We start from the raw sequence: 17,297 nt of genomic DNA on the forward strand, positions 1-17,297 counted from the left end.
CAGTTTCTTTGTGTGATTGGGCCCAAAACTTCCAAATTTTCTACATAAAGCTCTCATGACTCTCTCTTTTAATTCAGTCTTTAAAACAATTACTGAAACCAAAGAAACACCAATCCTAATGCTTGATGTGGCTGCTTTGTTTGTTGCTGATCATGTGAAGCATATTGTTATAATGTTAAAGGCATAACTGCATCACAGTCAAGAATTTCCACACCTGGTTTCCAGTGCTGCTCCTTCTTCAAGCAACTCTTCAGACAATACCTCCACATTAAAGAAAGCCTTTAGGATATCTTGCAGCTCTTCTCTCCGAGCTTTGGGAAGACTTTCGGCATTGAGTAAGGCCCGGGCTCCGGATCGCACCTGCCTACGGACTGGGTCCTCCAGTAACCGAACGCTCTCCTCAGAGCCAACTGGTGCATTGAACTCCTTGGCCAGCTGCTGCTTTAGGATGTTGTCATAACAGTTTGAGGCAGCATGGCAGGCAGTGCACAGGAGGAGGATGTCATGAGAATTGTGGTCTTTCATCTGAATCGGAAAGTGCTTGCGATATTCATGAGGCACAATATTTTTCCTAAGGGAAGACAAACCATTCCTTTAATTTGGATCTTAACTACAAATAGAAGTGATACCACAGGCTGCAGCAGATGACCAACTCCCCAATCAATTATTGCTGAAATAATTGCTGTAAGTAACCAAGATTACTTCCATGTACATAATTCATACTGCACACCTTTTCCATCCAAATGCAGGCTAGGCAATGACTATACCAAGCAATGTGTTCTCAATGCCATGCCCACCAGCAGCTCCCAGTTGAGAGTTATTTTCACTCTCATCGCAATTCCCACAATGACCTATTTGTCCATGGCCTCCTCCACTGCCAGGGTGAGGCTAAATATGAGCACCTCATATTCAGTCTGAGTAATCCGCAACTGTAAGGTATGACCAATGAATTCTTCAGTTTCAGGTAACTTATACCATTCTCTGTTCCATTCTCTCTCCTGCTCGTCGAGCCAGTTCCTCCTACACACAGCCACCCTACACCAACTCTCCATCAACCCGTTTCCTTCCCCTCCTCACTCACTCCTGTCCACCTATTGGCTGGTGGCGCAATGGCATCAGCGCCGGACTCTGGAGCAAAGGCTCCCGAGCTCGAATCCAAGTCGGGCCACCCTCCCGAGCACGCTTTCCATCCGTGCCGGATTGAGCGTCGAGCTAGCCACTCGGCCCTGTAAAAAAAAAGGGTTGAGTCAGGAACGTTCATATCATGACTCGGTTAATCAGGAACGAGTCAGAAACGTTCATATTGTGACTCAGTTAATCCGAAAGGACACCAATCCTGACACCACGCGCCAGACAAGAATGGTTGACTGGTGCAACACGCTAAAAAAAATAATAATCCACCTATTCCACTTCCCTTACTTGGTTCTATGCTCTACCTTCTTCTATCAAATTTAATCATTTTGCAGCCATTTGTTACCTCTATCTCTCAGCCTGTCACTAATTCCAGCTGCCTATCACCCTTCCTCACCTGAACCCGTCTATCACTTGCCAGTTACTGCCACTCCTTTCAACCTGGGTCTTTACACCGGCCATCTCTCCTCCTATATTTCAGCCCAGAAATGAAGGGTCTTGACCTGAAATATCCACTGTTCATTACTGCTTGACCTGCTGAGTTCCTCCGCTACTTAATGACTCACATTGCCTCCATCTGTCAATTCCTTTTTCCAACATCCTCCAAACCGGTGCCCAACCACAGATTGAAGCAAGAATTGGCCACTTAATCTTTTAATTTTTACCAACAGTCAAAGATAAATGTGGCCCATCACCATACAACTGAAATTTAAATTAAAATTAAAAATTTAAAAAAAAATCCAAATACTTTCAGACTTTGGTTACCAAAATTCACACATTTAAGAGATTCACATATCAATTACTTTTTGCACAAGACATTTCCCAAATGTCTGTTACTTTATGCTTATAGAAGTATTTACCAAATGTTTAGGTTCAACAGAAGCAATCTTACCTATGTGATAGGATGTTATTTAGTCCTTCAGTTAAGATCATTTGCATTACATGATCCTTCTTTTTTCTGTATTTGTTCATGACATTTTAATGATCCATTTGCATGAGCCCCAAGTCTCTTTAGATTGCCAATGTTTCTAATTTTATTTTCAGTTTTCAAGCTATTCTGTTATTTTTTTAAGTCCACAATAGATTATCTGATATTAAAATCAATCTGTTTTTATGCCTAATGCAATCATTTAATATCTTTAAATTTAATGCTTTAGCTAACATTGCTTACGATGTTGCCTACATTTGGGTCATGAGCAAACTTGAATATGTGGCTTTCAGTAATGAATTGTTCCTGTCCCCATGTGAATTCATGAAGGGATACTTAATCACATGCTGCTAATTTAAGCACCTTAATATTATTCCCAGTTTTCATATATTCATATAGGCTTTCCCTGATCAACTACAGATTTTTAAACACCCTTTTATAATGCAGTGTGGGATAAACTAGATTAAATTATCCTAAAATAGCCTATTGCTATGCAATCAAGGGACAGCTAGATTTTAAGATCATGGCACTGAATTGGTACTTCTATAAGGTTGTTTAACACTTACTTTTGATCCTTCAGTCCCCCGGTTCAAAATACAATAAACCCGACCACTATCAATCCATCATTCAAGTTCCAGACTCCAACCCCATAACCCTGTGATAGTCCTCTAACCCAGAAAACCCAACCCTATGAAAGGTCTACTCTCTCAAATTATTCAAAGCCCCAATCCTCCAGTCCCTCAAATGTTTCAGACACTTGATGTTTCCAAACTGATCCCAACCTCCCACTGTCCCAAGAGTGCACTAGCATTTCTCGAAACAATGAGTAGAATGGAAGCAATATCCTTTTTAAGATCTTGTTAGACTGAAAAATACTACTTCAAATAAAACAGTTACAAATGGAACAGTTCCTGCTCTGTGCCAAGTGAGTAATAAAGACACTAAGTTTTCATGAAATCACTGCTGCATTCAAAAGGAAAATATGGCCAGTGTACATTAGGTGAAGATAGAATTCAAGCTGGTTGGATTGCCAGGATCTTATTTGCATCTACTTTGAATTCAGGTGTCACCAATGCATGCTTTTTGAAGTAAAATTAAACATTTGAACAGAAGGAAACTTCACAAACAGTCTGAATCATATTTAACCCCCTGCATCACTCTCATTTATATCCAAATGCTACAGGGCTGCTGTCTAATACATGACTCACAAAGTTAATGTGTTTATTTATTCATTTGTGGAATGTAGCTTTATTGACAAAGACACCTGCTTTTCCCAGTTCTTAACTGCTCAATGAAATAGCTGTTTGCCCGTGCATCAGAGGTGCACATTACAAGAAACTAACCAGCAATAATAAGACCATAAGACATAGGAGCAGAATTAGGCCACCTGGCCTACTGAATCTGCATTCCATTCAATCACGGCTGATATGTTTTCTTCTCCTCCTCAACCCCAGTTCCTGGCTTTTGATGTCATGTCCAATCAATAACCTATCAATCTCTACCTTAAATACACCCAATGACCTGGCCTCCACAGCTGCATGTAGCAACAAATTCCACAAATTCACCATCCGCTGGCTGAAGAAATTTCTTTGCATCTGTTTTGAAAGGACACCCCTCTATCCTGCGGCTGTGCCCTCTTGTCCTAGATGCTCCCATTATGTGAAACATCCTTTCCACACCTACCCTGTCTAGTCCTTTCAACATTCGAAAGGTTTCAATGAGATGCCCCCTCATCCTTCTGAATTCCAGCGAGGACAGACACAGAGCCATCAAATGTTCCTCGGATGATAACCCCTTCATTCCTGGAATCATCCTTGTGAACCTCCTCTGGACCCTCTCCAATGCCAGCACATCTTTTCTAAGGTGAAGGGCCCAAAACTGTTCACAATACTCAAGGTGAGGCCTCACCAGTACCTTATAAAACCTCAGAACCACATCCTTGCTCTTGTATTCTAGACCTCTTGAAATGAATGCCAACATGGCATTGGCCTTCCTCACCACCAACTCAACCTGCAAGTTGACCTTCAGGGTGTTCTGCACAAGGACTCCCAAGTCCCTCTGCATCGCAGATTCCTGGATTTTCTCCCCGTTTAAAAAAATAGTCCGCACATTTATTTCTACTACCAAAGTGCATGACCATGCATTTTCCAACATTGTATTTCATTTGCCATTTTCTTGCCCATTCCGTGCACATGCGCCTGTCGTGCATGCAGCCTGGTACAGCCGTTCCAATCTATTCCTACTTTCTTCTTCTTACTTTTTAACTTACGTTATTTTTTGTATTTTTTTTCTCACGGTAACACGTCGAAGCTGCACCCTCTCTAACAATCTGGTAGAGAGAGTTTTATTTGAGTTCTTTTAGCGCTGGAAATAGTTACATCCCGACACACGGGACAGAAGCAAGGTCACATTGTGTATGGCAGGGACCAGCTAATGTTGACCGATTTAGCGAGCAGAGCGGCGGACACCCCTGCTGAAATCTGGAGGAAAACACACAGAGGATGCAGAGGGGGATCACAAAGTCGAGGAAAGAGGACCGGGTCGAGACAACAGAGACTTATGGAGAAGAGGAGTTCGGTGGGTAATACCGTCCTGGCTGACTGGAAGTGCACTGAGAGCGGTAAGCGTAAAGGAGTTGGGCGCTTACTGATCTGGTTAACAACAGATGGTGCAATCTGGGTCATAATACGATTGAGGAACGTGTTTGTAGACCGGATATTGAACTTTTTACTGTTGGACTTCAGCCACATTCCACCGTGATACAACACTTGGTGGCACGGGAGGTCGTTCCTGCCTGTGGCCATCGAACGTGCAGCTCCTCACGTGGAGGGTCAGACAATCCTGAGCCAATAGACTGGTCCTGGACTTATTTTCTATCTGGCATAGTTTGCATTTTGTTGTTTGATTGTTTATGGTTTTTGTATTGCTAGATTTACGCTCTATTCTTGGTTGGTGCGGCTGTAACAAAACCAAATTTCCCTCGGGATTGTTAAAGTATATCTAGCTATCTATTCTCCTAATCTGTCTAAGTCCTTCTGCATCCTACTTGTTACTGCCTGCCCCTCCACCAATCTTCGTATCATCTGCAAGCTTGGCAACAAAGCCATCTGTTCCATCACCTAAATCATTTATATACAGCATAAAAAGAAGTGGTCCCACACTGATCCCTGCGGAACACCACTAGTCAATGGCAGCCAACCAGAAAAAGATCCTTTCATTCACACTTCTTGCCTCCTACCAATCAGCCAATGCTCTATCCATGTTAGTAACTTTCCTGTAATACCATGGGCTCTTAACTTGGTAAGCAGCCTCATATGTGGCACCTTGTCAAAGGTCTTCTGAAAGTCCAAACGTACAACATCCACTGCATCCCCTTTATTTATTCTACCTGTAATCTCCTCAAAGAATTCCAACAGGTCCGTCAGGCAGGATTTTCCCTGAAGGAAACCATGCTGACTTTGTACTATCTTGTCCTGTGTCACCAAGTACTCCATCACCTCATGCTTAACAATTGACTAACACCTTCCCAACCACTGAAGTCAAGCTAACTGGTCTATAATTTCCTTTCTGCTGCCTTCCTCCTTTCTTAAAGAGTGGAGTAATGTTTGTAATTTTCCAGTCCTCTGGCACCATGAATGTTACCTCTTTTATAACCCTAGGGTGCAGTTCATCTGGTCTGGGTGACTTATGTACCTTTAAGTCTTTTAGCCTTTTGAGCATCTTCTCTCTTGTAACAGTAATTGCACCCACTTCTCTTCCTTCACACACTACAACATCAGGCATACTGCTAGTGTCTTCCGGTGAAGACTGATGCAAAATAATCATTTAGTTCAGCAACCACTCCTTGTCCCCGTTACTATTTCTCCTGCCTCATTTTCTAGCAGTCCTATATCCACTCTCATTCCTCTTATTTTTAACATACTTGAAAAAACTTTTTACTATCCACTTTGATATTATTTGCTAGCTTGCTTTCATATTTCATCTTTTCCCTTTAATGACTTTCTTAGTTGCTCTCTATAGGTTTTTAAAAACTTCCCAACCCTCTATCTTCCCACTACGTTTTGCTTTGCTGTATGCCTTCTCTTTTGCTCCTACAATAGCTTTGCCAGCCACATAATGGAAAAACCAGTGCATGATTCAGAGTGAACTTAGTTGGCATGCCCCAGGCAGCTGCTCTCCTGGGTTAGTCACAGGCCATGCTTGGATCCCATCTTGGAAGAAGGTTAGATAACTTGATGCAACTACTGATGAAGAGACTGAATGCTCAAGCGGTCAGGTACTTCAGGTGGGGGACGTGGAGCTAATGAGACTTTGCTGGCCTGCGCTGAGCTTCAGCAGTGTTGCTGGTGCTGTATGAACTGACATCATTGGAGAACATTCTACAGCGTTTCCTACCTGCTTTGTAGATGGTGAAAAGTGTTTGCAGACATAAGAGGAACCAAAAATCAAGCTGCTGGTAGAGTAAAATGGACAGTACCATTTCGAAGGCACTTCATCTGCACCCTCTATAGATGATGTCTGAGCTGCTGAGTTCCTACAGGATATGAGCAAGAGTTTCTCCAGCTTCTTGCTTGTTTCTGTTGACTTGTCCAATAAATAGCTGACTGTGACAAGACTTCAGAGTTTAAACCTGAGCAGCATCTGGGGAAATGCTTGGCTCTGTTTCATAGAAAATGGTTCCACTGCATGCTATAGATCTGTGTTGGACCTTTATCTGACTGGCACCTCTATTAGTGTATACTTGGTCCTGTTCTTCTCAAATCTTTATTGAAGCAGGTTTGATCACTAAATTAACTGAAATACGTACTAGGGGGAAAGAATGCACAGGAATACAAGAGGCTACAGTGTGTCGTGGACTCATCCTGTTACAATCCAGGTATAGCTCTCCCCAACATTAAGAACACCTACATGAGGTGATGTCTCAAAAAAGCTGCATCCACCATTAGAGATTCCACCATCTGGGCCACGTCCTCTCGATGCTGCCATTAGGGAGAAGGCATAGGAGTCTGAAGACACATACCTCAATGTTCAATGAAACCTCCTTCTCCACCTGAATACAAATTTGAGAGATACACTCAGACACAAGGTAACAGAATAGAAATAAACTCTACTCATGCTGATGAACCGTCAGAATTCATGGATGTGCAGTTTTCAGCAGCCAGAACTGTACTGAATCTATCCCGTTTAGATTAGTGTTGGTGCCAATAGAACATGATAGGATGCACTCAGTGATCACTGTAAACAACATCACAGAAGGTACATCTGTGATGGGTACATTAGTAAGGCTGAGATCAAGTAGGTTTCTCCCATCTATTGATTTTTTCACCATCTGCCATATGGCTAATGTGACAGATGTATCAGTCAAACCAGATATAGCAGTGTCGTGTTACTGAGCTACTTCTGTTGTGAACTTCAAAGTCCCAGGCAAAGGGCTGCTAACGCTGGTGGCAAAGGCAAAGGTGGTGGAGTCTCCCACACTGGCCGATCGATGTAATGTCAGGCTACCACTTAGACCAGTGTATGGGATAACTCTCCCAATTCATACATGTTCCAAGGTGACAATGAGGATTATGTCAAAAGAGGAGGCTGTTTGGTCCATCTGCTCCAAGCCAACTCCTAACAGAGGAATTCCACATGTTTTATTCCCTGCTCTCCATTCCCCTTGGACTCTTTTGCCACTTGCCTACACAGAGTTGATCTACAACACTCACTTAATCCGCCAGTGTGCTTTCTGGATCCAGGAGAAAACAGTAGCATGCAAGGGAAACCTGTGTGGGAACAGGGAGAATTAAACTCCACATAGAGCTTATCAGAAGTTTAGGATCACACCTAGTCACTGGAGCTGTGAGACAACTGCACCACTATGATTGCACAGCATCGGATGGGCTAATTCTGCCTTGATACCTGAATTTAATCCTTTGATCGGGGGGGGGGGGGGTATTTTCTCTTAATGTATGCTTATTACTTCAATTTAATTCAACCAATTTATAAATCAATTCAGTGACAGTAAGAAAGTGCAAAAATGGGTCTATCAATTGCAAAAAGACAGAATAACCATATAACAATTACAGCACAGAAACAGGCCATCTCAGCCCTTCTAGTCCGTGCTGATCGCTTACTCTCACCTAGTCCCACCGACCTGCACTCAGCCCATAACCCTCCATTCCTTTCCTGTCCATATAGCTACCCAATTTTACTTTAAATGACAATATCGAACCTGCCTCTACCACTTCTGCTGGAAGCTCGTCACACACAGCTACCACTCTCTGAGAAAGCTCAGGAAGGGATCGGAGAGTATGGCGAAGTGCAATAGGAATCAATGTGAAAGGTGAGGGGAGTAATGGATTAAAAGTATTATATATGAATGCACGAAGTATAAGAAATAAAGTGGATGAGCTTGAGGCTCAGTTAGAAATTGGCAAGTATGATGTTGTAGGAATAACAGAGACATGGCTGCAAGAGTACCAGAGCTGGTAAATGAATATTCAAGGGTATACGTCCTATCGAAAGGACAGACTGATGGGCAGAGGGGGTGGGGTGGCTCTGTTGGTGAGGAATGAAATTCAATCCCATGCGAGGGGTGACACAGAATCAGGAGATGTAGAGTCAGTATTGATAGAACTGAGAAATTGTAAGGGCAAACAGACACTAATGGGAGTTATCTACAGGCCCCCAAACAGTAGCCTGGATACAGGGTGCAAGTTGAACCAAGAGTTAAAATTGGCATGTCGCAAAGGTAATGCTATGGTTGTTTTGGGGGATTTCAACATGCAGGTAGACTGGGAAAATCAGGTTGGTACTGGACCCCAAGAAAGGGAGTTTGTGGAGTGCCTCCAAGATTGATTCTTAGAGCAGCTTGTACTGAAACCTACCAGGGAGAAGACAATTCTGGATTTATTGTTGTGTAATGAACCGGATTTGATAAAGGAACTCTATGTAAAGGAGCCATTAGGAGGTAGTGACCATAATATGATAAGTTTTAATCGACAATTTGAGAGGGAGAAGGGAAAATCGGAAGTGTCAATATTAAAATTGAACAAAGGGGACTATGGAGCCATGAGGGAGCAGCTGGCCAAAGTAGACTGGAAAGATACCCTAGCAGGGATGACAGTGAAACAACAATGGCAGGCATTTCTGGGAATAATACAGAAGGTGCAGGATCAGTTCATTCCAAAGGGGAAGAAAGATTCTAAGGGGAGTAAGGGGCGACCGTGGCTGACAAGGGAAGTCAAGGACAGTGTAAAAATAAAAGAGAAGTAGTATAACATAGCAAAGATGAGCGGGAAGCCAGAGGACTGGGAAACTTTTAAAGAGCAACAGAGGGTAATTAAAAAGGCAATACGGGAAGAAAAGATGAGATACGAAGGCAAGCTAGCCAAGAATATAAAGGAGGATAGTAAAAGCTTCTTTAGGTATGTGAAGAGGAAAAAATTAGTTAAGACCAAATTTGGGCCCTTAAAGACAGAAACGGGTGAATTTATTATGGGGAACAAGGAAATGGCAGACGAATTGAACAAGTACTTTGGATCTGTCTTCACTAGGGAGGACACAAACAATCTCCCAGATGTAATAGTGGCAGAAGAACCTAGAGTAATGGAGGAACTGAAGGAGATTCACATTAGGCAGCAAATGGTGTTGGATAGACTGATGAGACTGAAGGCTGATAAATCCCCAGGACCTGATGGTCTGCTTCCCAGGGTACTTAAGGAGGTGGCTCTAGAAATCGTGGATGCATTGGTAGTCATTTTCCAATGTTCTATAGATTCAGGATCAGTTCCTGCGGATTGGAGGGTAGCTAATGTTATCCCACTTTATAAGAAAGGAGGGAGAGAGAAAAAAGGGAATCATAGACCAGTTAGCCTGACATCAGTGGTGGGGAAGATGCTGGAGTCAGTTATAAAGGATGAAATAGCGGCACATTGGGATAGCAGTAACAGGATCGGTCCGAGTCAGCATGGATTTACGAAGGGGAAATCATGCTTGACTAATCTTCTGGAAATTCTTGAGGATGTAACTTTGAAAATGGACAAGGGAGAGCCAGTGGATGTAGTGTACCTGGACTTTTCAGAAAGCCTTTGATAAGGTCCTACATATTAGTGGGCAAAATTATAGCACATGGTATTGGGGGTAGGGTACTGACATGGATTGAAAATTGGCTGGCTGACAGAAAACAGAGCAGGGATTAACAGGTCCCTTTCAGAATTGCAGGCGGTGACTAGTGGGGTACCGCAAGGCTCGGTGCTGGGACCACAGCTATTTACAATATACATTAATGATTTAGATGAAGGGATTAAAAGAAACATTAGCAAATTTGCAGATGGCACAAAGCTGTGTGGCAGTGTGAAATGTGCGGAGGATGTTATGATAATGCAGGATGACTTGGGCAGGTTGGGTGAGTGGGCAGATGCATGGCAGATGCAGTTTAATGTGGATAAATGTAAGGTTATCCACTTTGGTGGCAAGAACAGGAAGGCAGATTACTAACTGAATGGTGTCAAGTTAGGAGAAGGGGAAGTACAACGAGATCTAGGTGTCCTTGTTCATCAGTCACTGAAAGCAAGCATGCAGGTACAGCAGGCAGTGAAGAAAGCTAATGGCATGTTGGCCTTCATAACAAAGGGAGTTGAGTATAGGAGCAAAGAGGTCCTTCTGCAGCTGTACAGAGCCCTGGTGAGACCACACCTGGACTACTGTGTGCAGTTTTGGTCTCCAAATTTGAGGAAGGACATTCTTGCTATTGAGGGAGTGCAGCGTAAGTTCACGAGGTTAATTTCCGGGATGGCGGGACTGTCATATGTTGAAAGATTGGAGTGACTGGGGTTGTATACACTGGAAATTAGAAGGATGAGAGGCGATCTGATTGAAACATACAAGATTATTAAGGGATTGGATACACTAGAGGCATGAAACATGTTCCCGATGTTGGGGGAGTCCAGAACCAGAGGCCACAATTTGAGAATAAGGGGTAGGCCATTTAGAATGGAGTTGAGGAAAAACTTTTTCACTCAGAGGGTTGTGGATCTGTGAAATGCTCTGCCTCAGTAGGCAGTGGAGGCCAATTCTCTGGATGCATTCAAGAAAGAGTTAGATAGAGTTCTTAATGATAGCAGAGTCAAGGGATATGAGGAGAATGCACGAAAAGGGTACTGATTGTGGGTGATCAGCCATGATCACAGTGAATGGTGGTGCTGGCTTGAAGGGCTGAATGGGCTACTCCTGTACCTATTGCCTACTGTCTATAAAGAAGTTCCCCCTCATGTTACCCCGAAAGCAGGATCTCCCAGTGGCCACACATTTTAATTCCACATCCCATTCCCATTCTGACATGTCTATCCACGGCCTCCTCTACTGTAAAGACGAAGCCACACTCAGGTTGGAGGAACACCTTATATTCCGTCTGGATAGCCTCCAACCTGATGGCATGAACATCGACTTCTCTAACTTCCGCTAGGCCCCACCTCCCCCTCGTACCCCATCTGTTACTTATTTTTATGCACACATTCTTTCTCTCACTCTCCTTTTTCTCCCCCTGTCCCTCTGAATATACCTCTTGCCCATCCTCTGGGTCCCTCCCCCCTTGTCTTTCTTCCCGGACCTCCTGTCCCATGATCCTCTCGTATCCCCTTTTGCCAAACACCTGTCCAGCTCTTGGCTCCATCCCTCCCCCTCCTGTCTTCTCCTATCATTTTGGATCTCCCCCTCCAACTTTCAAATCCCTTACTCACTCTTCCTTCAGTTAGTCCTGACGAAGGGTCTCGGCCTGAAACGTCGACTGCACCTCTTCCTACAGATGCTGCCTGGCCTGCTACGTTCACCAGCAACTTTGATGTGTGTTGCTTGAATTTCCAGCATCTGCAGAATTCCTGTTGTTTACCCCTAAACTATTGCCCCCTCTCAACTCATGTCCTCTTGTTTGAATCTCCCTCTCAATGGAAAAAGCCTATACACGTCAACTCTATCTATCCCCATCATAATTTTAAATACCTCTATCAAGTCCCCCGTCAACCTTCTATGCTCCAAAGAATAAAGACCCAACTTGTTCAACCTTTCTCTGTATCTTAGGTGCTGAAACCTAGGTAACGTTCTAGTAAATCTTCTCTGTACTCTCTCTACTTTGTTGACATCTTTCCTATAATTCGGTGAGCAGAACTGTACACAATACTCCAAACTGGCCTTACCAATGCCTTGTACAATTTTAACATTACATCTCAACTCCTATACTCAATGCTCTGATTTATAAAGGCCAGCATACCAAAAGCTTTCTTCACCACCCTATCCACATGAGATTCCACCTTCAGGGAACTATGCAACATTATTCCTAGATCCCTCTGTTCTACTGCATTCTTCAATGCCCTACCATTTACCATGTATGTCTTATTTTGATCAGTCCTACCAAAATGTAGCACGTCACACATATCAGCATTAAACTCCATCTGCCATCTTTCAGCCCACTCTTCTAACTGGCCTAAATCTCTTTGCAAGCTTTGAAAACCTACTTCATTATCCACAACACCACCTATCTTAGTATCATCTGCATACTTACTAATCCAATTTACCACCACATCATCCAGATCATTAATGTACATGACAAACAACATTGGACCCAGTACAGATCTCTGAGGCACACCATTAGTCACCGGCCTCCAATCTGTCAAACAGTTATCCACCACTACTCTCTGGCGTCTCCCATCCAGCCACTGCTGAATCCATTTTACTACTTCAATATTAATACCTAACGATTGAACCTTCCTAACTAACCTTCCATGTGGAACCTTGTCAAAGGCCTTACTGAAGTCCATATAGACAACATCCACTGCTTTACCCTCGTCAACTTTCCTAGTAACTTCTTCAAAAAATTCAGTAAGATTTGTCAATCATGACCTTCCATGCACAAATCCATGTTGACTGTTCCTAATCACACCCCGTCTATCCAGATAATTATCTATACCATCTCTAAGAATACTTTCCATCAACTTACCCACCACTGACGTCAAACTCAGAGGCCGATAATTGCTAGGTTTACTCTTAGAACCCTTTTTAAACAATGGAACAAAATGAGCAATACGCCAATCCTCTGGCACCATCCCCGTTTCTAATGACATTTGAAATATTTCTGTCAGAGCCCCTGCTATTTCTACACTAACTTCCCTCAAGGTCCTAGGAAATATCCTGTCAGGACCCGGAGACTTATCCACTTTCATATTCTTTAAAAGTGCCAGTACTTCCTCTTCTTTAATCATCATAGCTTCCATAACTTCCGTTTCCCTTACCTTACACAATTCAATATCCTTCTCCTTAGTGAATACCGAAGAAAAGAAATTGTTCAAAATTTCCCCCATCTCTTTTGGTTCCACACATAGCTGTCCACTCTGATTCTCCAAGGGACAAATTTTATGAATGTATGGTGATATACAAAAAGAAGGAGAATCCTATCTGCAGGCTGAGAATAAACAGGGAAGACAAAAAACAAGTACAGAACTTTTGCTACTTAGGAAGCTTGGTACGTCAGATGGCAGGTGCAACATGGACATCAAAAGAAGAATAGGGATGGCAAAAGACATCTTTACGAGAATGAAGAGTATACTGACCAATACTAAACTAGGCATGACAACCTGCCTCAGAGTACTGAAATGTTACGTTTATCCAGTTATGCTACATGGCTCAGAATGTTGGACAATACCTAGTAACATGAGGAAATGAATTGAAGCAGCAGAGATGCGGTTTTTGAGGAGGATGCAAAGAACATCATGGACGAAACGAATATCTAACGAGGATATCATGAACAGAGCAAACACAAAAAGAGAAATAATGTATTACATCATGAAAAGGCAACATAACTTCATTGGACATGTGGTTAGGAAAGAGGAGTTAGAATGCATGGTAATTATGGGAAAGATTGAAGGGAAGAAAGCAAGAGGAAGACTAAAACAAATGATGATGCAGACAGCAGCCAGAGAACCTGAAATGAATACCAATGAATTGATCCACTTGACCCGAAACAGGAGTGTGTGGGCCATGGCAGTCAAAGCTCAAACTGGGCATGGCACCTGATGATGAAGATGATGATGAGAGTAAGAGACAAACAGATTACTGCGTCTTTCCTAAAGGGGATAACAGAACTGCTTCTTCCAACTGGATGGCCTTATGTTCAACATCACTGTTTTACGCTCCAGATGTAATTAATTTATTGCATTCATTTTGAAAACTCCTTGGTGGGAATTGAACTAGCATCTCATGATTAATAATTCAAACAACATTTATCCTCTCACAAGATCATACCTGATGTAAGACTCCTTTTTACCACACACGACACACAGGTTCTGCTTGGTTATCAGATAATAGTCTTGCTGGGACTCAGGTCTTCCTGATGGTTCAAATTTCAGCTTCACAATAAATGGATCCTTGCTGATAAGCTCTGAATGAACAACAGGCAGCTGCTCAGATTCAAGAGGACGGGCTTTCTGACTATTAGCACATACTGACCAGATGCTGGTCTTGTCATTTCAGTTATTAAAAAGCATCATGACAAAGAAACTAAATTAATGGGCATATATAAGCAAACATTCCTAAAAATAATAAAATAATGTTAATACTGCAATGAAGCCACAGTAAGCAATCAGGGAAGAAAGGGAAAAGGGAGACAAGGGAATAATGGGAAAGAAATGGAGGGAATATGAGGTGAAAGGAAACATGGAAGTGTTTTGAAAAAGGAAGGGACAACCAAGGAAAGGGTGAGCTCTGCAGGAGCTAAGGGATGGGATGGAATGGGCAGGAAGGAGGAAATAAACAGAATGTTTAAATGGGGGAGTGGGCACTGAAGGACATACAGAGAGAAATTAAAGGAGAATAAATGAAAGTGAAGGCCAAGGGGGGAAGAGAGTAATAGCATGTATGTAGAAATATATTGTAATGATATACGTTTCTCTTTGGAATGCACAGATACCAATTAAAATCTGATTGAATGAGGTGAAGTGTGAATTAGATTTTACAGTAATCAAAAAGATGTCATCTACGAAAGTAGTAGGGGAAACTGTAGATGGAATCCGTCAATCAGTTTTACGATGAATTCAGAATGACGCAGGTAGCTATTGACTAAGTGATTTCATACGAGTGCCTATTACCATTTTTTATGCTTCCTCTGTGCCTTGTTAATCTAAATAGTGACAGCACAATTCACTCTCTCATGAAAGACATATCATTCTCTTTTCCACATACCCCCAATGCCCTTGTCTAGATACCATTGAGCCTTCTTCCTGTCGCAGGTGCACAGAGGTTGCCCGTCTGGAGCATGGAGGAAACAGTTGTCATACAGTGGTGATTTCCTGTGAATAATCAAACAAACAGCAATTATTTCACTTGAGGACATATCTAGAGCACACAGTTTCATTGTAGAGAATGTGAAAGAAACTACTGGTGTCAATGGTATATAGATATTCACCTTCACCTACCAATGGAACTGACAGTCTAATTGGAAATGAGAGCAAATCTAAGTAGTACCCATGGCCATTTATCTAACCAATGAAGTAATTTATATCTGCACAATTTGATCCTCTCGTGGCATAATTCTGTCCTATTCTGTATTAAATATTTCTTTATTACTAATACCAGATAAAGTAAAATCCAAGTTTGGAAGTTGATCACTGAATTCCCAGAAATCACAGAGCTGAATTTCCCCACTCCCTTTTTGAGAAGTAAAACATTGCAATGTTCTTTTGTACTGTTTTGGGATTTTTTTGATTTTTCCTTGATCTCTGCTGAAAGACCAGCTTATGCTTCACAGTTCAGATTTTGGTTCAGTGATGGTATTTGTTATCATTACTCTGAAAGTGCCAGCTGTTCATGGTAAGCAGAAGTGCAGTTGCACGCTGATGTCAATGTCGACTTGCTCCTCCACAAGGTGTGCTATTTTACTGACCTCTCAGGCACAACCTCCAAAATCGGTGAACTGGCAGAATGTCAAGTACAGGTAACCCCTGCATTAGGGAGGGCCTTTATTTCTAAAATGCAAAACCATGTTATCTGAGCATACATTAAGAACACAAATTGGAAAAAAAATTGATTTATTTGCCTTCTCCCCACCACATAAATTATATGAGAGTAAATTTTATTTGAAATCTCAAACTTTTTGGGTTGTGAATTCTGTAAGAGTGGATTTCCATAACCCAAAGGGCAATAACATGGGGTTGCCTGATTTACAAACTATTCAGAATAAAGTATTCTTAAAAGGTTACTTTTGGATGCTAAGGGGCAACTTAGCTTTAAATGGTGTACTAAGCCATAGTCATTGTTTGGTAAGCTCTCTGCACCCCCCACAGAACCAGTGGATGACAAGCCCTCAAATAATTGCAAATACACAAAATGTTTTGCTATCTTATGATCTTTCAAGCAATACATTAATATAATTTGCATGATTCAATCCTTATTTAGTGCCTCTTAAAATAGTTAATATATTTACTGAACGTTTTGCATTATTATTGCTGATTTATCATCACTGTGAAAATTTGTGATGACAGCTTGGGGCTGAGCATGAGAGAGCCTTCACTACTATCAGACATTAGTTATGAAAATCTTTGACCAGTGGGTTTCCCCCCCAAAGTTAGCACTGACTACAACAGTTATTGGTGAAACCCCGCCTAGTTTCCTTGGCTGCGCACGTCTAGGGAAAACACACTCCGGTCCCGCCAAACCCGTGAGATTGAGATGACTCTCCCACCCCAAAGCCCGGTTAAAGGAACTACATTTATGAATCTTAACTAAAGTTTAGTAAAGAAAGAAAAAAAACAAAAAAGGGCCCATTATAATTAAGCAGTCAAATGTGTACAAGTTGGAACTCAATTCTTCCAAAATTCATATACACCAAACATCAGTCGATCCTGGTACTTGGCTCCATCAAATTAGGGTCCCCCACCAGGTAGAATCCTACAACCGGTTCTCTCCAGGTCTTCTCTCTTCATTTCCCGCCGAACAAAGAACCCAGCTCACACTCCAAAGCACCCATTATCTCTAACCTTAACCCAAACACCGCTTCTATAGACAGACCATTACGTTAGCAGTGAAACCTTTTGGCTTGCTCCAAAATAATAGACTATAAAGACATAATTTCATGAGCTATACAAGTGTCATCTGTGGCTGAACTGATAAATCTCTTGCCTCTGCCACATTTTTAAGCTGGGGCCTTACTTGCACTTAATTCACTCTCTGGTGCAGTGCTGCAGTGCTGCACTGCTGCAGGAGCCAG

The 17,297-nt window shown here is 42.2% G+C and overlaps 1 protein-coding gene across 6 annotated transcripts in view; it reads right to left on the bottom strand.

Moving 5' to 3' along the window:
- Window positions 1–17,297, bottom strand: part of exd2 (exonuclease 3'-5' domain containing 2) — a 73,690-nt gene that overhangs the window by 5,602 nt on the left and 50,791 nt on the right. For 5 of the 6 annotated variants that reach the window (XM_063052568.1, XM_063052575.1, XM_063052561.1 and 2 more), the window contains 3 exons: window positions 15,275–15,381; window positions 14,339–14,474; window positions 215–571 (listed from right to left, as the gene is read on the bottom strand). In XM_063052568.1, coding sequence (XP_062908638.1) covers window positions 215–571; window positions 14,339–14,474; window positions 15,275–15,381 — 600 coding nt within the window. The remainder of the gene's footprint in view (window positions 1–214; window positions 572–14,338; window positions 14,475–15,274; window positions 15,382–17,297) is intronic. The other variant, XM_063052583.1, reaches the window with a different exon arrangement.

Source organism: Mobula hypostoma, chromosome 1 (genome assembly GCF_963921235.1).
Source record: "Mobula hypostoma chromosome 1, sMobHyp1.1, whole genome shotgun sequence".
Taxonomy (NCBI): domain Eukaryota; kingdom Metazoa; phylum Chordata; class Chondrichthyes; order Myliobatiformes; family Myliobatidae; genus Mobula; species Mobula hypostoma.